Here is a 27,156-nt window from a genome sequence, read left to right as displayed (position 1 = left end):
CCCTGCTTTCAGGATTGCTCCTTGTAGCTGCCTGCATGCACATCCATTATCACAAGAAACAAAGCAGCAGTTTGCTCCAGTATGTCTCTTACCATTTAGTGGGCAGACTCTCTGCATCGCTGCATTGGGAGTTTAGTCTGTTTACACAAGCTATCTGCACTGATGCAAGGGATTGAACAGGAGCAAATTCCCAGAATGAGATGTGTCTAAATATGTATCAGTAATTTTTTCATGCATCAATGCAGATTTTTGCACATGCCAGACGCACCAGCTCAGTTGCTATACGAACAATTCTTTAGAAAAACCAGAAAAGGACACGTAAAGAAATGGCAGAGATGGACCTGTTCTGCTTTTCCTTCTTTCACTTACAGACAGAAAAAAATAATCTGCAAAGAGTGACCTGCTCTGATACCACTTGGTAATGACCATTATCCTTAATAAGAGCAAATATCAACACAGATGGAGTCTGTGTCTGAGTTCTGTGCTGAGATTTGTCTATTTTGGATCTCAGCCAATAGCCTCTCTGAAGATGAGCTCCTCAGCTCTCACATGGGAGAGGGTAATTAGGACTCCAGTTCTTGCAATTTGATTATACCACTTGAAGAGGCAGTGTGTTTGTTATAAAAACTAACAGAAAAAAAGGGGGGCGGAGGGGAGGATTAAGAGGAGGAAGGGGAAAAAAGCCCAGCCCTAAACCTAAAAAGCCAGAACCCACCCCCAAAATCAGCACTCTACCACACAGACCAAAACACTCCAGACAAGGCACCAGGCTCAGGAGATACTGTTCTGAGGAAGAGGTCAGTAAAGTCCCCCAGTAACCATCCTTGGTTGCCTCATGCCATTTCTGACCAAAGCAATTTGAACCCCTGCAGGTCTCAGCTATGCTACTGCTGAAGGGACCCCTGCTTTACTTGCCAGCAGTCATACAAACCATCCAGCTGTAGCCCTGTGGAAAATCATCCAAAACATCAACCTATACGCAACATCAACAACAACCTAACCAGCAGCTGTCCATGTGGTAATAAGGTCAAACCTGCAGTGGCATGATGGCATGGCACGTTCCCCCCATGCTCTCTCCCCCTTTCCACAAAACCAAACTGGGGCTCCAAAACATTCCTTTGCTGGAGAGACAAAGACATATGGCAGCTTGGTAAAACGAGCAATAAAATGAAAGATCCAAATTAACCTAACTAAGCAAGAAGTCTAAATAAGAATAAAGACAGGGTACATCACAGGAATACTTCACCCCTTTCCACTCACATCCCCATCTCCTCTACTGGGAGACACTTCTGTGGTTTGGGGTTACAATGGAGCTGGCAGGAAGCCTGACTAGAGCATTCCCTGTAAACCTCTGGGGTCCCTTGTCAGCATTAGTACGCATGAATGATCACTTTACACAGGCAGCCAGCTGCTACCAGGGCAGGAGGAGGGTGAGGAGCTTGTGAAGGAGACCTGACCTCCTTTGGCTCACCACCAGTGAAGCCAGCACCTAAAGGGGACATACCACAAGCATTCCTCAGGAGCAGCGCAGGATGCTCTGCTTCTGCAGGGCTCCCCATAGACCCAAGAGCTCAAGGAGTAAGGATGGAGAAGCAGTGAGAGATACTGATGGCAGTCCCCAGTGGCAGGAGCAATCCAGCTACACAGGAGGAACACAAAATAAGATATGGGAGTCTGGCTTCAGGAAGTCTACACTGGTTTCTAAAAACAAAACAAGTCCAAGCTGGATGCATCCTGAATAAGAAATGGAGGTGGCAGTGCAAAACATCCTCCTTGGGGCGAATTCAAATATTGTCCTGGCAGGTCCTGAAGGCAGCAGAGCAAGACTGAACATCCTCAGCACCACCCTCTCTCACGAGCACAAATAAGATCTTCTGCAGCTCCTTAATTCTCTTATCACATAGTGCTGCCCACTGGCTTCTCATCAAGAAGGGAAAACAGCCTTCCAACCACATCAGCCTCTGGCAAAGAAGGATCTGGAATGACTGTCAAATCCCCTCTTAGGAAATTATAAAAATGCCATCCAAAAAAAGTTCATGCCTCCAGTTCCCAATATAACAGCAGCATGTGCATGTGCTGTGCGGCCACACCACTTCAATGCCACAGTGTTGGCATCCAACACTTTCTAATGCAGACAGGGCCCAGCCTTCTTTTTCATCCGTACCTACAGTATTTCCAGGCACAAGAGAAGTAATTAACAAATAACCTGACAGCTGGTTTAAGAATATGTAAGTAACCAGGTCAGTAAATCTGCCTGCACAAAAACAATCTCACTCCTGTCACTGGTATACCATGCAACCACATGTGAACCACAGACCTCACAATCTGTAAACAGATTTTATCTTTTTATCTGTACATCCGAAAAAGGACTCAAAACCCACATGAATTACATTTCAGCAGTCCCTTTTATCACAGTTGCATGTGTAGACCCAACACAGTGGAGACTCTGTTACTGTACAGTACAGTGGCTGTACAAACACTGTCACTGTCCCAACAGCTGGAAGAGACAAGACTATGAAGGTAAGGAGGAGGAACAGGCTCTGAGAGCAGGGCGGTATGGCAAAGCAGAAACGGGGCAGCCTACAAAGCAAGGCCCCCAACACGGGACAACCCTTTGGAAGGTACCAGTCAAAGCTGTCATTTTGTTACCAGCATGTTCTCTCATCATTGTCTCTGTTGTTTAATTGCTTTTGTCCTTTTATGTTATGGTGAAAACCACTGTACAGAGAACAACTCCAGTTATAACTTCAGGGAAGTACAACTGCAATTTCTGACCAGTCCTCAGAAGTGGATTATCAAACAAAGTTTCCCAGCCCAATGTGCAGCCTCTGCAATACCCACTGGCTACCTTTCACAGAATACCCTCCCCAGACAACAGACTGATGAACATCCTGAGAAAGCAAGGGGCTGAGATACTGCCAAACAACTAATAGAGCTTGTGACCTAAAAAAGTAGCAAAACGGGTGTCACGCCAGAAATTTCCTCAAGCCATATAAAAATAAAAACCACACTTGCAAAACTAATCTGAAAGAGGAAGTCATCAACAGTCAGCTGTAGTTAGATGTGCTCCTACAAGGTTTCAAAAATCAAAACCGCAATCCATTAGCCATTGTTGGAGATAACATGGGATTTTGACTATGTTGAAGTCCTTGAAGTCATTGATGTCATCAATCCCACCGTCCAACACAGACTGTGATTCATTTATGCCACAGCATTTTTTGTGCTTTGCTAACCAAACAAAAACAGACCAACTCCTGCCAAACTCTCCTCCTCTCAGACAGAGGGCATTGCCTTCCCATTGTCCTCACTTCTCCCTCCCAGTCTGGGCTGAAAGGTGCCACAACTTCTGCTGCTGATAGTATGATTTGTAATATGCTATGAGATCTGCGATATGCTATGAGATCTGCTCCACATATTATCTAATGATCCCAGACATTTCAGTATCACTCTCTCAAGACAGAGCTGAAATCAAATTAAAATAAATAAATAAAATTCACTTCTCAAAGTAACAGCCTAGCTTGCAAGAGCACTTCTCCAAAGAGCTGTGCTAAGCAGTCACAGGATGGTAATGGCTTACATCTATTCAAACAGAAAGCCCATGCACAGCTCTCTGTGTAGAAAGGCGATTTGATATGATGCTCTTGAGTGGGGTTTAAGAACCTGCAGACACCAAAATAGGAACAGGACCCAGAAGAGATGGAGGCAGCATGGGAAGCTTAAAACACAAGATTTGCCTTTGAGAACAAAGCAACATTTTGCCACTGTTCTAGGTTCCCGATGGAAATTAAAGAAGCAACAATAGCAACAGGTTTCCATAGCAGAGAACAAATGAGCTGCTCTAACAACGTGGCAGATTAAAAGCTTGAATCTTTTAAGGGATAGAGGAGAATCAGAAAATGTGCTGCTGGAAATAATTAAAGATTAGGATTAGCAGACTGACAGGACAGAGTCTCATCTGAATTTAGGGCCTGATTTTCCCCCCTAGATCACAGCAAAAAGCCTCCCTATGACCCACAAGGCAACCACAGCCTTCTGCTCCAAATGCTCCCCTGGAACATGCCAGGAATGTAAACAGAATAATCCATGTGCTGCAGGGAGCCAGCACCACTCGTTGCAAAATACAAATGACTCCCTGTGCCCATTAGGCAATTAGAGAGGCCAGGAATGTATAGGAATGAGATTAAAAATAAGTATTTTCCAAAAATTAAAACCCATGAGATTAATTCTCACTGCAATCAAGAGCAAGCCAAGGAGCAGACAGAAAACCAAAACAAAAAGGTAACAGGTATTGTGTCAAGCAAAAACAATTAAGGGAGAAAGTGTAAGCTCCAGCCCTGCAGAAAGTCAAGAAGTTATAATGAACAGTGCTTTTCATGGAAATATAAATTAGTAAGAAGCACTTGGCAGCCCACATGCCTGCACAGAAATAAGATGAATACATTCACAGGAGCTACCAAAGGCTTTGCAGGAACTCCTAGAAATGCTGAACACTAGAATTCTCTTTGCAGCTTTCCTTAGACTCATCCAGACTTCCCCCAACTCACACAACCTAGTGTGGGGGAATACTGTACTAACCTGGGATACAAGGAGACTACCACTCTGTCTTTGAGTTCACTCTAACCTAATATCCCTGTGAAAGCAGGTTTTGAATATATCACTCACAGGCACACAGATGCTGCAGCAGCAGCACTTTGTACTGTTCTCTTAGAGCCTGTTTTCTGACCTCTAGATGTACTATGGGCCTAGAGAGGATCATAGAATCACAGAATGGGTTGAGGTGGAAGGGACCTTAAAGATCATCTAGTTCCAACTCCCCTGCCATGGGCAGGGATACCTTCTACTAGACCAGGTTGCTCAAATCCCCGCTAAACCTGGCCCTCAACATTTCCAGGGATAAGGCAGCCACAACTTCTCTGGGAAACCTGTGCCAGTGTCTCACCACCCTCAGTGATTTTTTTTTTTTTCCTAGTATCTAATCTAAACCTGCCCGCTTTTAGTTTAAAGCCACTCTCCCTTGTGCTATCCCTACAAAAAGTCCCTCTCCAGATTTCTTGTATGCCCTGGAAGTAGCTGTCTTGCAGGTACTGGAAGCTGCTCTAACGTCTTCCCAGAGCCTTCTTTTCCCCAGGCTGAATAAGCCCAACTCTCTCAGCCTGTCTCCATAGAGGAAGTGCGCCAGCCCCCTGATCATCTTCGTAGTCCTCCTCTGGACTCACTCCATCAGGTCCATGTACTTATGCTACATAAGAGAACCAGAGCTGGACACAGTACTTGAGGTGGGGTCTCACAGGAGCAGAGTAGAGGGGCAGGATGACCTGCTTTGACCTGCTGGTCACGCTCCTTTTGATGCAGCCCAGGATACAGTTTGCTTTCTGGGCTGCGAGCACACACTGCCAGCTCATGTTCAGTTTCTCATTGACCAACTAGAGGATGTTTTAAATGAAACACTGAATTCAGGTAAATAAACGTAACTTTACATTAAACGTTAACTTGCTTACTCTTAATTTTAGTCTGAAAAGCAGCAAGGTTGAAGATTCACAGCTAACGAGCAATTCTAGGCAAAACACATGGAATATACATGGTTAGGATGAAACAGACATGAACCCAGGCTCACAGACCCAGGCAATACAGTGGATTTTAGTTAAATGCCGTGCATTTCTGAATTAATGCAATACACCAGACTAAATGGGTTTATGTTAAGAACTGACAGCTTACTTAAAAAAGGAATTTTTTTTCAGACTGACACAGCACTTTCTGCATGGTCACTCAGACAGGAATATAACAGGGCTTTAATGCGAACTAGCATTAACCACACAGACAGGTTATCACAAAGACAGGAGGAAGGCATTGAAAAATCTATGCTGCAAATGCATGAATTGCCCATACAAATTGCAGCCACACAAGGACCATGTTGGCAGTATAACTACACCTGCAAACTGTTCCTGATGGACACATTACTTTCCCTGGACCAGCCACCAGCACCCTGCCACCTTCTCCAGGCTGCACCTAAGGTGATGTGCGTGCCATCCACCCTGAGCTGCCACAGCCCTTTGCCTTCAAGGCAACTGTAGAAAAAAAGCAGAAATCCAGACACTGCAAATCTACTTGGATGGAAGGGGTCACATCAGTGCAAGATCATCACTCCTTCCTTCCTTTTTTCTCTCTCCATTAGATCTGGTTATTCTTAAAATATTATTTTATTCTTTTAAATAAATCCTACTTATTCTTTTAAATAAATCCTACTTATTCTTTTAAATAAATCCTACTTATTCTTTTAAATAAATCCTACTTATTCTTTTAAATAATTCCTACTTATTCTTTTAAATAAATCCTACTTCTGATTGGCTCTATAGGAGTGAGGTAAAAACTAAAGACCAAAATGACACTTAATGCCAGCAGCCTTATTTCTGAAATTCCTCCCTGCTGTTTCAAAGCATTAAATAAATGAATTTATGACTGTGTGTAAAGCCTTTCTGTATCAAGGCATTAGGAAATTAGAAATTTGTGAAGGAAGATTTCATCTAAAAGGCAGATAAATACGGAAACTGGGGGAAAGCCCAGAAAATACAACTACTCATTAGATTTGGCTCTCATGAATCAGCATATGTTTGGATACACAGCCCTAAAGTACTGCTTTACCAGCCAAATTATGGGCTTACATTTATGCTAAGTGTCACGGGATTGCAACAATAACAAGTAATTACTGGGGATGAAGACGAGAACAACACACAGGACACATGAAAGGGACTACAAGAATGACACACAAAAGCTGAAAAAGTGGAATTAAAACCAACCAAAAATTAGTGAGACATTTTAACCAGATGGTATTTCCTCTTCCTAGCAGTCTGATGTGCTAAAGCCAAGCACATGCGCTATGACAGCAGATGGAAATCACACAGCTTTGTTTATGTTTGGGACCTACAGTAGTAAAGGGAACCATTCAAATTTGAACAGAAAATAATCACCCACTGCCAAAGAAATGAGTGAGGTTTTGAAAATACCAGTCCACAGTTGGGCAGGAGTTATAGTCAATAAAAAACTCGGGACAATTCAGCAATAGGAAAACCTTGGAGGGTTCACTAAATCACATTCATGATGGAAAGAACTACTTTCAACCTCTTCTGCCTTCTACCTCCTCAAGGCTGCACCTGACCACAATGCATTTTATAACCTGCCAAACACATTTTAGCAAAGCCATTTTGTTTTCTTTCCACTTCACCCAAGTTAGTCATACTCTTCCTAGTAACAGAAGTCTTTGGCCACCCCATGATCTATCATAAAACCTACTCAAGGCAGCTAGAGGATAACTTTAAAATTATTATTCTTCACAGCATCTCTTGTGCTGCTGTAGCACTTCTCCTTTCAAAGTTCTGCAAACTCTTTGCAAATACTGATTAATGAATCATGCAGTATTTACCCAGTTGCCTGGAAAACAGATACACCTTTCTTAACAGCCCAAAGAAGAAGTAAATCACTCGCAGAGCTAGGAACATAAGCTGGGACTCTCAGCTCTTATTAACATGGTATGTCCCCAGACATTAGTCCCAAACTCATGATTTACCAGCCTACAACTTTGTGCTCTATTCCTGATATCATGCACCTTACCAGGCATGATTAATTCAATATTCCACTATTCATTCAATATCAAATGCCTGAGCAAGAAATTTCCAATTAAAACATGGAAAGGCTATAATAAAACATATTTCTGTCACATTGTTTGTGGACCTTCTATTCACAAATTAAATAGCTCCACATTCAGTTGTGTACAGAGCCACATATGCTGTCTCAGCACACAGGAACAAACAGTGATCATTTCAATGCCACAAGCAATTCTTGTGCTTCCCCTTCATCTCTAGAAGGAGGCATCTATTTGCATGTTCAAATGGACTGAAATCTCTCAAGAACAAGGACCTTATCTGCAATACTGCACACAGAGGCATCCCTGGGTGTGTTGCATGGCCCTGCTCCAACATGGCACTTAACTCCAGTGAGCCTAACTGCACAGGGAAGGCAGGTACCTGGCACTTCCCAGCCCTACATCTCATAAGCCCAGGCACTCTGGGAAGCCCTGCTACTCTGCTGCAAAGTGACAAACTAAATGGCAACCTCCCCTACTCCACACTAATAGTCTCAGCAAGAAACCAAGTACTTAGCCACATTAAGCTGAAAAACCTCCCTGGTCTCCCCAGGAGCACTAAACCTGGCACTGAAAGCTCAAGCCTAGCTTCTGTCCCATACCACAGACCTAACAAAAGCTGAGGCCAAGGAGCAGAGTTTCCACATAAGCAACTCAGGCTGCCCACCTCCAGCCACAAACTTGCAGAGTCTCTTCTGCTGTACAAAATACAGAACATACTGCCAAGACTTAGCAATCCATAATGATTTCCATCATGGAGCAGTGTGTTCTTGGTTTCTCCTGAAAATGAGAAGAAGGAGAAGAATGACAAGAAACAAAAAAAAAAAAAGGAAGAGTACACCGCCAATAAAGAAAAAGGCAAGAAGACAACTGCTGTCATCGCCACAGGGAAGCAGAGCCACAAACCACAACTCTGCATGTACGCCAGGCGTGCCAACACTTGGATCTAAAGGCAAAGAAGTCCATTACAGCAGGATGTGAAGAGCAAAGCCAAAATTCCCTGCTAAATATTGCTGCCAAACAAGCCATTTCTTGTCAGTATTTGTAAAACAAATTGAGTCTGTGCTGTAAATATCCCTGCATCTGTGCTGTTTGTTTCGGCATGACGACTTGCAAATAAGCCTCACAGCATACCTGCAGTGGGAGAATGGCTTGAGCAACTCTGGAAGGACTAAGCTGTTCAGGCCTTACAGCTAGCCCTTTGTGACCAGTGACAGCACTACTGCAGCAGCTCTCATATTATCACTGCATTGAGTGATACACACAAAAAAATAAATAGAAAAAATAAAGGTGGCAATAAGCAAAGGAAAGAAAAAATCTTTCGAGGAAAAAAATTGTTTAAAAGTTATCTCAGCATTACCAGATTGAGCTGAGAATGCTTTAAAGGTTTAACAAGCAAAGTAACCACAAAACTTGGTTCACGCTCAACCTATTTGTAGAGGCTTTTTGCGTGCATCAAGGCCTCCTCTGACATAAGCCAGTCTTCCTTTTTCCTTGCACCATGAGGCAAGTTCACAAACTCTGTTATGACATCCCTCTGCAGGTGGAAGAGATAGAAGAGACATCTCTGACAAATCACCAGCTACAGCTGGACAGATCATGTTTTTTTCCAGGTTCTTCACAAACAAGTGATCTGAAAGGAAGCACTGCTCAACCCTTGAAGACAGAATTACAGCTATTGGTATCTTACAGCACACTCCCACTGCCTGTCACTCTGCAAACAGCAATTTTATTGTGATACTACTGGCATCAAAGCAAGTTTTGCAAACCTACAAATCTATTCCCAAGCTCCTGTTAGAGCATAACCTTCACCAGGTTGCTTCACTCTTTGGCAATAACTCACCTTTCATTACAAACAGGAAGTTTAACTTAAGTATTTCCCCACCATGGTCAGAGGAAAGACTCTGCAAGTACCAAGCTTCCTATGAAATCTATTAAAGTACTACCTGCAGCAGACTTTAAAATACATATCTTGCAAGTAACTTTGTTACAAAAGGTTGCTTTAGATGACAACATTTGGAAAGGGAGAGCATATTAGGGTTTGACAAATTGAAGTTTACTCTGCAGCAAAACCAAACAACACATTTCCCTCCCCATCACCATCACTTAAAATCTCAGGAGCAGAGAGTGACCTGCTGAACTAAGATACAAAACTTCCCTGGATTTCAAACTGAAGTCCTAAACATTGAATCTTTCCTTCTTCAATCCATAGATGGTTATTGCCTAGTTGTATTATAGTAGCATTTTGAAGGGCCAGATGAACAGCCTCATCAAGTTATATGCACATGCCACATGCATACATACATGGTTAAGCAGTAAGTCTCCCAACACAGAAGTAGCCTAAACCAAAAGGGAAACCAAAGACACAAAAAGGTAGTGGCCACTCCATAGTGACAAAGGGGGCAAATTAGAAACTAAAGCCAAGAAGCTGGCCCAGTATCCTATTTGCTAGCCCTCATTACTGACAACCAAAAATTGTTTATCAGTGCTTTCATTAGAAAAGGAGACTGGACATCAGAGGTATGCCAGATCTCCATGCAAGCTTCTCATCAGTGTCAATACAATTTATTTGCTGGCTTTTCAGCAGGTGGGAAGTGGTACAGTCTTCATTGACTGAAAGAAGGAGCTGCTTTCTGCCAGCGGATGACTTAGAACACAGACCCCATCATCTGCTGGGCAGAACTTAAAGTGTCTGTGCATTGGATGAGCTCAGCAGCATACAAACAGAAGGCAGAAGCAGAGGACTCCATGGGAGAGATACCTGCTTGATGTCAGGGGGAGAGGAAGATAGGTTAACCAACAAAAAAAGCTTCTGGATCACTGCTTGATGGATAGAGGCTGATTTCAAAAGTGTAATTTTAAGGGAGCCACACGATTTTCAGAGCTGACTTAGATTTGTGCACAGTGTACAATTTGCTCATACCATGGCAATTCACCTAAATACGGAGATAGGCAGCAAGCTGCTCCTCTGCAGCACAGGAAGGGGAATTTGCCATCTGCAGGCAAAGCTCTGAAAGCTGAGAGGCAGAGAGGCACTACAACACACAAGCTAAAACCACAGGCAATGTGTTATTGACCAGAACCACAGTGGAGGCTTTCACATGCACAAACCAGAAACTGCACACCTCTTCATTCCTCCACACACAATTAACCACTTACAGAAACAAGTTGCCCTGCCTTCACATTAAAAACTGCCATGAACCTATACAAGCACAGAGGAAGTTCTTTAGAAGAAAGCACATTTGATTGAGAAATACAAACGGGTGGTCACTTCAAAGCCAGGCAAACAGCCCTACTGCTTGTGCAACATTTGTTATCAGAGCAGAACTGCACTGACCTCCAGCTGATGGAATTCCTCCTCCCCTGGCTTGCAGGAAAACCAGAGCAGTCAGAATTTCCATGCTACATGCCCCCTCCTGAATGGCACTGGTAGCTGGGGTCCCCAGCTTCAGGCTGAAAAGCATGCTGTCAGAGAAGTGACAACAGCTGTAAGGAAAAACTTATTCCCCTCCACTGGTCTGAAGGAAGAGAGGATGGTAAGATACAGGCACCCTACAGCTATGAAGACACTGAACAGAGCAACGCTTGTTCAGTTATGGGCAAAAGTTTCAGAGCTGCTAAAAAAAGCCAAGTCAGCAATAAAAGCCAAAAGGGAAGAGGGGAAAAAAAGAAGAAAGAGTGTGACACATACCCACAGTCTATCCAGCTTATAGTACCTCGTCCTTTCACCTCCTGGGCTACGCTGGACAGTAACCTGAGTGAGCCTTCCGCAGAAGCAGCTGGAAGACAAAATAAAATAGTAATAAAAATTAACCAACAACAGCATTATTATTCCACACAGGAAAATACAATGGTGCATTCCTTTGTTCTGAAGCACTGGAAGAACATTTTATCTAATTTGAAGAAACCAGTATGTGAGGGATCAGTAAAATCTTCTGTAAACTAGAAGGAATGCTGGCTGCAGCTAAAGTTGGGCGGCTTCTTCCCTCCACCCCCCTTAAACAACACACTGAAATTCATACCTCCAGGCATGCTCCCTGACCTACATTTATGGAATTATACTATGTCCTCTCCTGCAAACTGGCTTCCATCCCAACACTGCCTTCTTCCTGTGGCTGGGCACTAACCAGTTTGTATCACTGCCTGCTAATTGAAGCCACTTCATTTAGGACCTTCATCAGCTGCAAGGGCAAGCCATTCAGCATCTTTGCCTGCTTCAATTGCCCTGTCATACACAGCAAATAACACAGTTATTCTCATAATAACTCTGGGAGATGCCCAAATTAACAGTTGTGAGGAGCTCAAAACTATTAGCAGAAAGCACCCACAAAAGCTCCTTCCAAGAGCTGGCTGTATTAGAAATACCCAACTGAGATTTTTATAATGCCATGCCACATGAAGTGTTTTGCAAAATCCACACCATTCCAGAAGAGTCTTATAAATGGCATTAAAAATAGACACAGAAGAATCTAACAGAAAAACTAAAGCTAACAGAAACTGTTTCCTGCCTCAATAAACAGAAAACAGAAACACAGAGCCTCTTCCAGATCTGTTTAAACTGCTGCTGCTTCACACTACTTCAACTACGTGAATATAGAAACAGCTATACTGGGTCAAACCAAATACTCTTATAATAAACCACTATCTGTCTCCAACATTTGAGAAAGTGAAGGCCTATATAGGTCAGAGCAGGCAAGTAGAAACAGTGTACAGTGATAGCCTCCTCAGTGTCTAAACTGCCACAATTTTTGTCTCAACAATCTCTTGAGTCAGAAACAGCTTCTTTTTCTTTGACAGCCTTTGCATGGGCCCGATGCCATCAGAGATGCCAGCCCACACATGTTAGCTCTCAAGAAACTATCCTACCCCCAATACCGATAACATGCAACTGCCACCTCTCTGCAACACAGGGATGTAGACACATGGGGGAATTCTCCACACAAAGTGAAGAGTTTGACAAACACCTTTTAAAAAACAAGCATTCAGGATGGGACAGACTTGTCCCAGAAGACTCACTAGTTGAGCAGCCGTGGCAGGATACCCCACTGGGTAAGGTGAACTTAACATCTCCTACAAATGAGGTGTCCCTGCCCATGGCAGGGGGGTTGGAAATAGATCATCTCAAGGTCCTTTCCAACCCTAACTATTCTATGATTCTATGATCTCTAAACCAAATGAATTTTCCATGCGAGACAGAAATGCTCATCTAGTTCTGCTCAGCTGAGAAGCAAAGCCTTTGTTCCAGTAGTATGATCAGATGCTGACCAACATCTCATTACAGCTGGGGGATATATACCTGGTTTAGAATTGCACCTCAAAATTCCTACCTCTTTTTTTCCCTTCCCTCTTTCTGGGTGACAGCCAAGAGACTTCTAATTGTGCAAAGATCACTGTTCTAGGAAGAAACATTAATCCCACAGTCAGCTCCATATGCAATGCTTCAGACTGCTAAAACTAACCAATTTAGTAACAAAACCAGAAAAAAGAAATTTCCACAACACAGCTTTTGAACAATGCCCATAGGGCAACATTTATTTGATGAGTGTCAGAGCTGAAGTGTTCTGATTGTGCTGCTAAAAATGAAAGCAACCACCACTTAAAATATGAAGCGTAAAAAGAAAATTTTCCCTTTCAAAAGCTGAATAATAGAGATTTTTTTCTATCTGAAGTGTTCCTTTCAAAATCAAAAAGCATTAGAAACTCTTCTATGACTTTTACTTTGAACCTGTTACTACAAAACCATTTGGCCAAGTTTACACACTCAGAGTCTCCCACTCTAGCAAAACACAAATGTTTTAACAAAAATTAAGCAGCATGTATCATTTTAACCATTTCAGAATATCTTTAGGAAATAAAGTTAATTATCCCAGCATCTGCACATTTTTGTCTTTCTAGCTCTCTGATATTTGGGGGGGGGGGGGGGGGGGGCGGAGGATATTGGGTCATCACAAACTGCTCCAATCTGCCACATTATAAACCCAGAGCAATCATCAATGTCACTAAGTTTGAGATAAGACCTTCGCAACAGGTCAGAAAGTGAGAACACAACCCACAAACAAAGCCTTATCTTGTACTGCTTGCCTGGAGGAGAGAAAAGGAAGCAACAACAAAAACAATGCAGCACTAAGGAAAAAATATCTTAGTGATGTATTTTAATTCTTGCTCTCCAATGACTTCCACATCCACAACAGCATTCCGCACTTGCATTTGGAGCTTAAAGATTGTTTCTTCATTTTACATGGTGTCACACAAAACAACAAATGAAAACAAACAAGGCAACAAAGGAGACAAGGTACAGCAAAAGCAGAATAGAGCAAAAGGAAGAGCAAACAGGCAGGTAAGGAAGAGTAAGCAGCCAGAAAAGATCCTGAAAGAGAGAGAACTGTAGCATGACAGTAGCACAACATGAAATGAGCCATTTCTCCCTCCTACACAAGCAGCTCATTTTTTATTTTTATATTTTGTTAATTAAAGTTGAAAGACAACCATGGGACACTCAAAGCTGTCAGAAGCAAAGATGGATTGATTTCAGTGCTATAACTCTTCATTAAGTCTTTCAGTGTCACCAGGAAACTGAAACTTGCGAACTACTGTGATAAACACACCAGAAAACTCTGGCTGAGAGCTGTTACGAGCTGCCAGTTTTGGACGCAAAGCCAGAATAAAGTACATTTTTGCCAATGTGACAGAGCAATTAGAAGACCAGTTCAAGACGCCGCCAATCTTGAAACTTTTGAGACTCTGAGTTAGAACAAAGACACCAGTCCTGAAGAAGCCCTTCTAGTCACGCAGAAGCACCATGAAGTCACATAAGGCAATACTGAACAGACAGCAAGGGCAAAGAGCTTAGTCATCTAAGCATGCACACAGATGTTCAAAAAAAAAAACCCTGCTGGGCACACAGCGCTGTGACACACAAAAGAGAACTTACCAGATTTGGAATACAGCACCAGTATGTTATTTCGTGTCCTGAGAAGCTTCTTAAAATCCTTGTGGTCACTTATTTTTTCTATGAGTGGAGACACCTTCAACGAGTACACGAATGCTGGCAAAAATGCCTACAGAAACACAAAGCCAGAAACATCAATAACAGCTTCCATGCTGAGAAACAAAATACAAAGACAAACTGCTTTTGAAATTGCCTTGACCTTTATCCATAATCTTGAGACACGCTGCCTTAAATAAACTATCATATCAATTTCATCAGCAAAAGCCAAAGAAATAAAAAAGCTATACACATGTATTACTGAAACTGGAATAATACCACTCCCAGCAAGCATTCTTAAGTAGAAAGATGAGATAAACACAACATCAAGAAATATGGTTTTAGTTAAGAAGCCTCCCCCTTTAAATGTTTGTTCCCTGGGCAGATAATCAGACAAAAATTCTTATGTACATTTAATATACTGTAACAAAAGAAGCAGCAGATTGCCACTTGGAGAGCACTCTTATCCCTAGATCTCAGAATACACATGCAAACTCAATCGAGTACTTTGATATCCCACAGAAGACAGTAAGAGCCATGAAGTTAAAATAACTAACGCACACTGACACAGAGCAGATGAAGGAAATGAAAACACAATTTGCAGGTAATCTAGCACCAACACTACATCACTAACCACAACCTTCTCCCACCCACCCTTCCAAAGTGGAACAGGGCTTATGTTTCCCAGAGGGGATACTGTACTACACACGCATGCACAAGTGCCTTTGCCACAAGACCAAATTTGGCTTCCACTGGCTACACAGAAGGCACAGCATTTAATCTCTCTGCATCTCAGTTCTGTACCTATGCAAAGAAATTTTTTTTGTTGTTGCATCTTTTGGTCTATTTAAATCATGACCGCTCCAGAGAGGTCTTTTATCCTACCATGAAGTAAAACTATCAAAATATGACCATAACCTTGTCTGAAGCCTCTACTGCTAATTTGTAGTGCAATTATCCTCAATAATAATAATAATCATCTTAACCATCAAGCTATGCTGCCTCCCTTCTGCACTGTACTGAATTCATACTAATGGAATGATTACGGGAAACTTAGCTGGAGAAATTATCTAGTTTACATTCACCTTACAGTAAAACCTTAACACTTAATTGCTTGGCTAAAAGCTTTAGCTCATTTGCCTAACACACACAAGAGATTCAGTGTTTTCTTAATTACAGAACTAATTTTGATCATGACTCACTCCAACTGGGCTGGAAAATGTGGCCAGAGTGAATGTGAAGAAGTAAGAGATTGTTGTTCATGACAGACTGCAGCATACAAAACAAGGCACTAAATCAATCAAAGTCAGAACATGCAGCCCCAGGCACTACACGTCATTACAAATTCAGCTATTTGCAAACACAGAAATAAAACCTGCACTTCCAAAATAAACTTCGTAAGTGCTATGAGTTTTTACACGTGGAAAAGGGAAGGGGAGTTTTGGGGCACATGAGGTAGAGGAAGAAGCTGAGCTGAAACGGAGGTCATCCTCAAAACAACCTCAGGACATGTTCGGGAATTTAAAGTTACTACAAGATACACCTATAACATCAAATATAAAGCATGACAGGCTGCACAGGCACAGAACGAAGAAATTATCCCACTCTGCAGGCAGGATTCTCGCCACTGAGCCCCACTGACCAGATGGTCTAACTGTGAGAAGGGAAAAAGCACATTTGCAAGTCAGCCCCTACCTTCAGCATAAATGTCCTTGATGTTTTAATTCAACCAACAGACTTGCATTCTTCTAAATCCAGGTGTCCACAGCTCAGCCTTCCTACTTCAGGCTGATGTATGTGAATCATTCATGTATTTTCCGAGATGAATACATAGTGTTGCCAATCAAAGTAGACAAACACAGTTGTGAGTGAGGTGACACAGACATGCAAATTCCTGCTCAAAACTCAGCGCAATCAGAAGCTGGCAGAGGAAGGATTAATCTAACACTGACTTGTGAGCAGATCTCGTTAAACCTAGGGTTTGGGGGGTTTTTTTTGTTTTTTTTTTTTTTCCAGAAACATTTCCCTTCACCTCAACTTTTTGTAACCCTCCAAGTGTCTTAAAGGTTTATTTATGTCTCAAGTTACAAAAGACTTAAAACTAAACTATTCTGAAACTAAGGTTGAACACAGACGGGGAAAGTGAAATTACAGGTTACTTCTTTAGTTTAGAAAACTGGACTCAATGAAAAGATATTCCAGCCTATGAAATCACTGCCAAAAATAAGTAATTGGACTAAAAAAGCCGCAAAGGCCACTTTCAACCTGACACCAAATGGTATTATGAATTTTGTTTAAAGCACTGAGAGCTCTGAAGAACATGTACTTCATGCCATTTCCAGATGGAAAGGCTGCTTAGCCATTTTCAGTGAGTTTTCCTCCCTCTCCTCCCCCCTCACTTTTTTCCTCTTTATAATGGCAGAGCTATAAACCTCTTGAAACACTGGATTCTGGAAATGGTGACAGCTTTAACTACTGCCTTGTCAGTACTGACACTAAAGGAAACTCACAGTGCTGGGGGAAGAGCAGGTGCTTGGAGGGAGAAGCACATCACATTACATATAACCACTGCTACTTTGCCCAGTTCCTTCCCAGGTATCAAATCAATACACGTTACTCATTTTCCTGCTGTTTTAGTACAGCATCTCTCTTTGATCCTACAGTTTAAACCAAAACCCACTGGGAAAGGCATTGTGCATACAAGTGCACCAGTCAGCCCTGCTGAATAAATCATCACCTCCTTTTAATTAAGATTAATGTTGCAGCCTTTTCTGGTTGTAACACCCTAAAGGTCCAAGCTGAAAGCATTGAGTTGGACAGAAACACCCTGCCTGCACATCTAAGGGAGCCATAGCAATCCTGGTAGATTATCAGCTGAGCAGAAATGTTCAGCACCTCCCAACATGCATTTGCTACATGATGTTTGCAAACTGACAAGAATTAAGTAATTTCACTCTCTCCAGCTTTTTCCTGCTGAAATTAACGAAGACCCTACCCAGGAATAAATGAGAGGCCGGTTTACCCTTAAACCTCCCAAAGAACCTCCATCTTTGCAACCAGCTGCACAGAAGGCAAGTGATGGCAAGCAGTCATTTTCACCCAGTGCCAGTTCCAGCCATGGGGCTGCTTTGTCCTGCACCAGAGACAATGCTATGATGACCATGCCAGCAGCTACAGTTCTGGCAACAGCATGAAATTAAGAGGATGGGGAAGGGGAATCCTATGAAAACAGTTATACGTTCTTCTTCACGGAAAACCAGGCTCATATTCCTGCACAGCCCACAGGCATAACGGCAGCAAAGATGAGGCTCATTTGCATGTGCAGTGCTATATGACTTTAATTGTGAGATATGACTCAGGTAGATTTATTCCAGACATTTTGCAGGAGAGCTCATCAGGCAGGCACTGCCCAATCAAGCAGGCTGCTTCTTGTTTAAATCCAGGGCACAAGAGGAGATGAGCTCATATTAAAAAAAGAAGAGGTCAAGAAAGGTGACAGTCCCTCCTGGGCAGGAAGCCTCTTTTCATATGCATCAGGAAGTGCTACATTCACACATATGGAACTCTATAAATAAGAAACAAGCTAAACTCTCTTGTCACTTGAGCATGCCGAAGCTTTAAAATCTATTCACAACCATTGCTGAAAAGTTAAGAAACACTCCAAACATTTTTCTGAAGAAGCTGCCTACCTTGCTACCTGTTAAACTTAGAAGGCATTAGGACCAACACATGCAACATCTGTGCCCCTCCTGCCGCGTGACAGTTATTCCAACAAGAAAGTTCAGTAAAACTGAGGGAAAGTCCATTTTATTGCAGGCTGTGTATGTACAGTGCCTAGCACAACAGGTCTTCATCCATAGCTGGCTCAGTGAGCTGGAACCAACATAAGAATCACCTGGTGCCCACAGACACAGGAAACTTTGGTGAAGACCTTCAGAGAAAGGCAGACTACAAGCGGCAGACTATGAAATGCAAATCTGGTAGCACTTCTAGTCTGCAGATTTTCCCCAGCTCAAGATCTCAATCTGAATTTATTTTCACAGAATTTTTTATGGCGTAGGTCGCACATCAGTCATGTGATTGTAGCGTCTGATCTAGATGCATGAAGGATTCTCAAGCAAAACATAAGTGAGCCCAAACCCTCAAGACAGTCAGTTCAAAACTGCTGACAGTCACTTACTCAAGTACAAGGTACAAAAACGCATGTTCTGTAGCTCTGCTTCTGCTCTTTAAATCAAAGGATGTATTTAAATATATAATCTTGCAAGCTAGGTGGAAGAAATGCGATCAGTCAGAAAGGTTTAATTTTCCTTTCTCTTCCTCACTTTCCAGCAATTCCTTGCAGAGCTCCAAGGATCTTTAACATACGAAAGTGTTAAAGAGCAGTGAAACACTCCACAACCCCACTCCCTTAGAACTGGTACCCAAGAAACATCTGAGCTTTCAGAAACCGAGAGGGAAAGAGTTACAAGCAAGTAACTATTTGCTAATTATACTTCCAGTACCGACACTATTGAATAATGTGGTCACCCCGCAGACCGTATTTTCTCAAAATCATCAAGGATCTGAGAGAGCAGAGTTTATTTCTCAAGATTTTACTATTTTCTGAATCTTATTTCAGAATGAAAAACGGGAATATCTTTCAAGAAGCCACATGCATGTATTTTCATATTTTACATTTATTATTCAAATTAAACGTGATAAATGCTGAACTGCTGTTCCCACAGAACCCAGTTCAATTTATGAGTTGCTTCCTACAAAAGCTTCATGACAGCATGGTCTTTTGCTAGGGATAAGCAGCATGTGTGGAGAATTATTTATTTATATTAAATCAAAGGCAATGAAAACACATGGTTTTAAAAAGAATACAAATCAAAATTAAATAAGGAAGAAATATCAAAGTACACTGGACAGAAAAACTATTTCCTATTTCTCCTATTTCCAGCTCAAGAGCACACAAAAAATATATTTCCCTGGACACAAGTTATGCATTAAAAAAAATGGAAATGGACACGTGGCTGAAACAGTGCTTAGGTGCCTGAATCTGTACATCAACATACATTTTTTATGCACGCACTAACACTCACATGTATAATTAGGTAGACATTTTGCACACTTCTTCAAGAATAGCTGGGGCTGACACGAACAACCCAATTCTAGCATAACTGCTGCTTGGTAAGGATGCAGTCTTACACCCGACCACAATTCAAAAGCCCATTTTTCAGCAAGACACTGATTTGTGTCCTAGCTTAACCACCCACTGATGTCATTCTCATTTTGGGACAACAGCATTCAACCCACTATAAATATGATCAATGAGCGACCCTGTACATATGAAACAGATTGTGTCTGACAAGACATTTTATGGGAATCTAGCTGAAGAGCAAACCTGCCTCAAAATACCAAGCAGTAATGGAGATGACTGCATTTAACTTCATAATTAATTCATTCCGGAGGGGAGTAGTTCACATTTTAAAAAGAGGTCTCTTCTTTTACATTAAAATGGGGAGCAGGGGAGAGGGAACAGGCAAGAAATCCCAAGATCAAGACCAGATTTCACCTTCCTTTCCTACTCTAGTTCCCAAAATTAACCCTCTGGTGGAGCATGCACTTAACTTCAGAAGGTGGATTTGAAGGAACATCTCTTTGCTGCAGTGATAGGAGGTTTGTAAACCTGCAGATCAGCCAGTGGCACATACTGAAAATACCAGGTCTAAGACATCTCCAGGCAAGCACAACAGATGTGCAGATCCCTTCCCCCATTTGTTCTCACTTAAAAATATAGTATGTTCAAATCCAAAGCCCTCTTGTTTACAAGAATCACAGTTTGATTGCAGATGTTTTATCTTCCTTGTTCATCACACAAACTGCTCTTGACCTTGTGCAATAATTGCTTGCTTTTCACTCACAAGTCCTCCCCTCTGCTGCTATTTACAATCAGGGTTGTGCTGCTTTGATCACTGAGCCATTTGTAACAAATGCCTCCTAAGGTGGATAGTGATAAGTAGGACAGTCCTCCGGTTTTATTCATGATTAATACCCAAAATAGCTGTAGAAAACATTTTAATCAAATTAGATGAGGGGAGACAGGTTACCTCTGTTACCCAAATGTACCTCAAGGAAGCCTGCCAAGAATTTATTTCAATGAGAGGAGGAAGAGAAAGGGTAGCACTTGGGTCTCAAACTTTCAAGCTACAACTGAAGTAGCTCCTGCAACGCCACTGAGACCACAAAATCATCTTCTCCCAACCACATATGCAGGGATTCCCAAACTGCAACCTGCTCAGGGCCCTCAGCACAGAGGCTGCAGCATGTTATCTGCAATCGATTTGAAAGGATCTACAGGATCACTGTGGAGTGGTGACTGCTGTGCCTACAGCAGCATGGCACGGCCAGGTGAGAAGGGCTCCTGCAGAGACACCTGAAAAGCAACAACTACGGCACTGGAAAACTGACGGCAGTAGAAAATCATGGCTTTGCCTTATAGATTTACATTTGCAGACACTTCCATTGGACACATCTTGAGTTTTGTCCATTTCCCATGAGGTCCATGGAACTGCATTCTTACACTGTATATAATTCAGATCAATTAACTCTCACCTCAAGCCATTCAAAGAATTAAGAAGAAAATCAAGTACTGCTGACATTTTATTGTGGTGGGTCATATCTGCAAAAAGTGTCATATCTTCTTTTGTTCACAAAGGAAGGCAAATTAAAATCTTGCCACGGAGTGTCTTGGTAGTCTTTATCTTAGACTGAAGAATGCTACAAATAAGGCATTCCACTTAACGCAGTGCTTGCTATGCTCACTTTCCAAATATAGAAGATAGCAAAAAATACCATGGAGACGTCAAAATTTGACTAGACTCTACTGTTCATGTTGTTCTTAAACACTGGTTTTTAAGGAACACGAGCTACAGGTATAACAGTCTACACTAAGGGCTGTTCTTAAAGGCTCTGTGTAGCCAATTAATTGCACTGGGTTTTCAAATGCTTAGTAAAGGAAATTCTGTGCAACAATTTACTAATTAACAACTGACTGTAATAGGGTCAATTACTAATGCTGACAAAGAACTTTCTCTTTACTATGAACATTAAGCTTGCTCTCTCTTCAAGCCAGGCATTGGTGCAATATATATTAAACAAGCTGTTGATGAAACGTTTCAGATATCACTTCTGAACTAACATATTTGGATGACTTCAAAAGCATAAGCAAAGCATATGCCACATAATCCCTCACTAAAAACTGGGTTTTGAAGAAGTTTAAAGAAGTATCACCTACCCAAGAAGCATGCAGGAGATGCTATAAAAAGACAAAAAGACTATTAGTGGGACTTATAAAGAAGAGAGGGTGAAAAATGACACCTGAAAATCCTTAGCACTTTATAAGGCACTTGTTATCTTCAAAGCATTGCACAAATATTAACTAATTAATCCTTACAGTTTTCTGCAGGTGATAGGAGGCAAAGCTTAATTTAAATAGTTGGAGTAAGATTCACACAGGAAGGAAGCAACCTGGAAGAGGCAAAAGGGAGGCAGCATCAGAGCAAGCCAGGACACAGCTGATGCTAGCGCAGCACACCAGCACACATTCATGGTGTGCCATCTCCTGAAAAGAGAGCAGGGGGAAAGAAAGAGCCTATGTGCAGTCACTCAGCATATATGGTACAGGACTACAAACCCAAAGACATCAGACAGGACAACATCAAGGCAGTCACAGATGAGATCACTTTTGTTCTGTGTTCTCCTAGCACACAAATCACACAGCATTGTCTATCAATGCTACCAGCTACTCTCAGTTAGCAAAGTGCCAAAACTTAAGACCTGCTTTACTACTACAATTTTTTTGCCATTCACATCCTTGAAATGGTGGTAAACCATAACTTACTTCTAAAGTGACCCTGTCCACCTCAAGAAATTTAAGGCAATGCTAGTTTGTGATTCTGGTTGTAAATTGGATTGATTTTTTCCTGTTCACGGACCTCCAAACACAACTTTGAAGAAAGGTGGGTCTCATTATCTCCATTTCACTGAAATGAAGGAACTTAAGGAACTGTGTCACAAAAAAGCAAAAAAAATGGGCAAGAACAGAACAAGCACCTCTACCATCTCAAATTGCTCAGAACACACAAACACCACTTCTGATGACCACACCACACTTGTGGCAACATTCCGGGCCCTGTGAAATAAATGGGCACTTTGGCACCAAAGCAAATGGATTCAAAACATCACTCCATCTCCATAAGGTATTGAGTTGAGTAACAAAACCAGTCTTGAAAGCCGAGGTTTAATTTGGAAAGGGCATCCGAAGAGACAGAGCATAGCCCACATCACAAGTTTTACAAATCTGAATTTTGAAAGGGAAATGGACAAAGTAGGAATGGGATGAGGGGACAGCAAGTAAGAGATTTATCTCTGCAATACACTTCCTCTGACTGCAGTGAAACACTTCCCAGAGCAGCTCCTGTAGTACAAACAGTAGCTGGATGGGAAGAGGCACTCCCGAATTCAAGCCCAAATGCCACCACAAGAAACAGCACCGCAGAGGAGGAGCAGCGCTTGAGCCCTGCCTGCAAACTCACCAGAGGCAAAGCCATCGCTGCCCGCCACAGGGCTACCTGCAACACAGTGAGCCAAGTCCAAGCGCTCCCCACAGGCCTGGATTCACAGCTCCGTGTCAGTGCTCACTGGTGCATTCCTGTGACGCTACTGGGACTTGAGGAGGTGGCAGCCTCAAGTGTTCCTTTCAAGCCTTTCTTTGAAGGCACTGGTCTGAATGGCACCAGGTCAAAAAGCCTGCTTCCAGTGGCTGTGTATCAGTCAGACACTATTGACTCACTTTCTCTGTCATTGAGCAAACACTCAGAAGATGAACTGACCTTTGCCATGTTGGCCTGAGGCAACATTCAGTGTTTGCAAAGCAAACGGATCCCAGATGTGTAATCCTGTTGGAAGCAGTGGCTGGACTCTGCTAGGAAAAGGACAGTATCCAATACATCAGAAGAAACACAAATCCAGCCCTGTGTGAAACTCCTTTCCAATGCCTTTAAGAGTAAATTCAGTCCTTCGAAAGTGAAATATAGTCAACCACTTGACACACCAAATAGGGAAGTGTCTCTAAAGTTAAACCACAGCTTCCCTATGACTCTTCAACTCATTCAAGAAATAAAACTTTACAGTAAGCAGAGATCACTGCAGCGTCTTCCTCACATGCACGTAACATTCATAGTGATACAGAAGATAATGACATCTTCTATTAGAAGATAATGAAGTGTTTTCTTCATCCAGCTTTGAAGGTTTCCTCTTACAAATGTAGGAAGCCTTACAGAGATAAGGATTTCACTTCTCAGAAGCCACCTCCAGTACTGGGTCCTACTTTAAAAATGAGCCCTATTTTTCAGGAGCACTGAGCATGCACAACTCTAGCTGCTGTCCCAGGTGCACTGTCAGCACTCAGCACTTCAGGAAAAAAAAAGAAAAAAAGAAAGGAAAGAAGCCTCTTTTGGGTACCTAAAAAAGGACAGGCTGGAATATTCTCATTAACCTCTGTCCTAGCAAGCAGCTGGTATTACCTTACACACTGAGCATTAACTTTACATACTGAGAACGTCCTGATTTAACAAGCTCGCCGACTTTGCAAACATTGACTCAATAAAATAAAAGCAGGTTCTGCAGTGTCACAGCTGTAGGCTAATTTTTGAATCCTGGCATACTCGAGCTACATATTTCAAGATGAAAAATCGCACCTTTGAGTGCAAGATAATGCAAATTGGAAGAAATAATTTAAACTACTTGTACACAGCAAAGGGGAAAGAATTAGCTGAATCAACAGCTCAATGAAGACATCTGCTCAGTGTGCAGCATCACAGAGCAAATAAAATACTGGGCAAATTAAGAACGGTAAGAGAATAATGTCAATACATTATAATAGCTTCATATAATTTTACTGACAACAGCAGGCCCACTCTGCTCATCTCAAATATACCAGCTCTGCAACACCAAAGGTCCAAAGATGGGCAACTAGAATAGTTGGAAACAAGAAATTCACAGGAAGAAAGCTGAAAAAAAAAAAAAAGTCTACAAAAAGAAATCATAGCAAAATACTGACATTAACATAAAATGACAGTTACAGTGAGATAAGGTCTGACAGCCACAGTGGATACAGAAGGAAATACCACAAATAACTTCATGTGTTTAGTTATTTTAAATGAAGTGAAAATTCACTCCACTGTAACTACACTTAGTCCACAGTGTATACTTAGTCCGAAGAATACACTATCACAAGTATCACTAAGTACAGCATGCATTAAAGATGAGCCATAGGGAAAAAAACAAAAACCACAGTAAGACTTCTTTTTTTCTTTTTAGGAAGAGTTCAGCCTGACTTGTTTCAGTAGAAAATAATAAATAAATTGCAGATACCAGAGGTCTGCACTTCTAAACCAAGCTTAGGACTAAAAAATCATGAGGGCTGCACAGCATTTCTTTTTCTTTCCTAGGCAATGGCTAGGTCCCTGTCAGGGACAAAGGGCTTCATCAGACAGGGCCAATGCTTTCTGTCTGTCCCATAATGCCAATTCTAATATTAGTACAGGAGCAGAGTAGGGCAATTAAGAATTCCACACTTGATTTGTATGAATTAGATAAGCACACCTCGAACACGCATTTCCAAATGAATTTCAGATCATCACGCGTGCACAAAAAAATTAACACAGATTTTCATTAATTATTTACTCTATTTGTCCAGGCAGAAGGAAGCACTGTAGTTCATGGCAGTAAGTAAATAAAGCAGTGCTTTAAAGCATGCCTTGGTCAATCTTTTGAGCTTCTAATGCTAAATTCTGTGGATTAAAAAAAAAGGAAAATCAGACTTTTAAATATTTCTGTAAGTCTCAGCCTTCCTGAGGTGAGGACTGTTTCACTTCGTGTAATTTCAATGAAACATACTCAGATCCTCCGGAATGCACAAAGACAGAGCACGCCACATTGCCCACACGGGAGGGACGCCCCGGTAGGCACTGCCCACGGGCGGCGGGTCAGCCGGATGCCCACAGGCGGCCGTGCCCGCGCACAGGTGCACAAAGCCGAGCGGCGCAGCGATGCTCAGCAGAGCCACGCCGAGGGGAACCCGATGTCACACGAAACTTAGGAACGAAGCGTCCGCTGGTTGGAGCCCCCGTGGCCGGGGCCGAGGCGGGGGCTCCACCTCGCAGCCACTCGAGGAGACAACGCCGCCCGCCGCGGTGGGTTTTTACTGTGTGATTTTGAGAAGCAGACAGAAAGGGAAGGAGGCAGGAAAGCAGCACACGGGCTGAGGGCTAGGGAAACACCCAAGAGGGGTGCTGCCGGAGCCCAACCATGCCTTGTCGTGCGGAGCCGAGCCCGCCAGGAGCGGCGGTAGGTGCGGACGGCGAGGGCAGCCGCCGCGCCCAGCCCGAAGGGCCCGTCCCGCTCGCAACTTTCGCCCAACTCCGCCGGCCGCGCCGCGCTCCCCCGCCCCGGGAAGGGGACACCCCGCGCCGCTCCCCGCCGCCCCAGGGCGCGGCCCCCGCCGCCACTCACCGCCAAGCCGAGCAACAGCAGCGGCAGCAGGAGCCGCCCACAGCGCCGCGCAGCCCTAGAGCCCTGCCCCGGCACAGCCATCGCCGCCGCGCCGGACCCGCGTCGGACCCGCCACCGCCGCTGCGGGTGCTGCCACGTCTGGCGGCGCAGGCGCGTTCCGCCGCTACCGCCCTCCCGCGCGACGGCATGACGGGGCTTGTAGTTCGCCCCAAAGCAAGGCAGGGCAGGGCTTGGGGAATCCGTATCCGCACCCGAGCTTGTGTGCAGCGCGGCGCAGGGCAACAGAAACCTCAAATCCACCCGACATCCCTCTCCCCCCAAATTACCGCCAGCAATCACAGTTGAAAAGCCATCTCCTTCCAATTTGCTTCAACAGACAGTAGAAAGAAAAAAGTTCCAGCCCTTATCCAGAGCTCCACCAGCCTCCCCTGCAGGATTAGTTTTTGTGCCTTGACATCCTTCCCAATATGTACCTCATTCTAGAGAGCCTCTGGCAGATAGTCTCCTTCCCAATGCTTTGTTTGTGAGGGTCTTTAAAGCTTCTGTTGGTCTTAGATCTGGAGTAAGAATCATAGAATGGTTTGGGTTGGAAGGGACCTTTTAAGATGATCTAGTTCCAATCACCTGTCGTGGGCAGGGACTCCTTTCACTAGACCAGATTGGTCAAAGCCCTGTCCAACTTGGCCTTCAATGCTTGCAGGGATGGAGCAGCTGCAGCTTTTCTGGGCAACCTGTGCCAGTGCCTCACCATCCTCACAGTAAAGAACTTATTCCTTGTATCTAACCTAAATCTACCCTCTTTCAGTTTAAAGCTATTTCCCCTTGTCCTGTCACTACATGCCCTTGTAAAAAATTCCCCTCCAGATTTCTTGTAGGCCCCCTTTAGGTATTGGAAGGCTTCTCTAAGGTTTCCCAGAAACCTTTTCTTTTTCTAGGCTGAACAGGCCTAACTCTCTTAGCCTGTCTTCATAGG

At 43.0% G+C, this 27,156-nt stretch overlaps 1 protein-coding gene across 1 annotated transcript in view; it reads right to left on the bottom strand.

Annotated features, from left to right (window-relative positions):
- PDIA5 (protein disulfide isomerase family A member 5) overlaps window positions 1–26,310 on the bottom strand; it is a 103,083-nt gene extending 76,773 nt beyond the window's left edge. The window contains exons 1-3 of the mRNA XM_080621496.1: window positions 26,184–26,310; window positions 14,568–14,694; window positions 11,328–11,415 (exon numbers count right to left, since the gene is read on the bottom strand). Coding sequence (XP_080477622.1) covers window positions 11,328–11,415; window positions 14,568–14,694; window positions 26,184–26,264 — 296 coding nt within the window. The 5' untranslated portion in view covers window positions 26,265–26,310. The remainder of the gene's footprint in view (window positions 1–11,327; window positions 11,416–14,567; window positions 14,695–26,183) is intronic.
- Between the last annotated feature and the right edge of the window lie 846 nt (window positions 26,311–27,156).

Source organism: Psittacula echo, assembly GCF_963264785.1.
Source record: "Psittacula echo genome assembly, chromosome: 6".
In the NCBI taxonomy this organism is placed as follows: domain Eukaryota; kingdom Metazoa; phylum Chordata; class Aves; order Psittaciformes; family Psittacidae; genus Psittacula; species Psittacula echo.
This window is presented reverse-complemented; position numbering and strand designations above follow the sequence as displayed.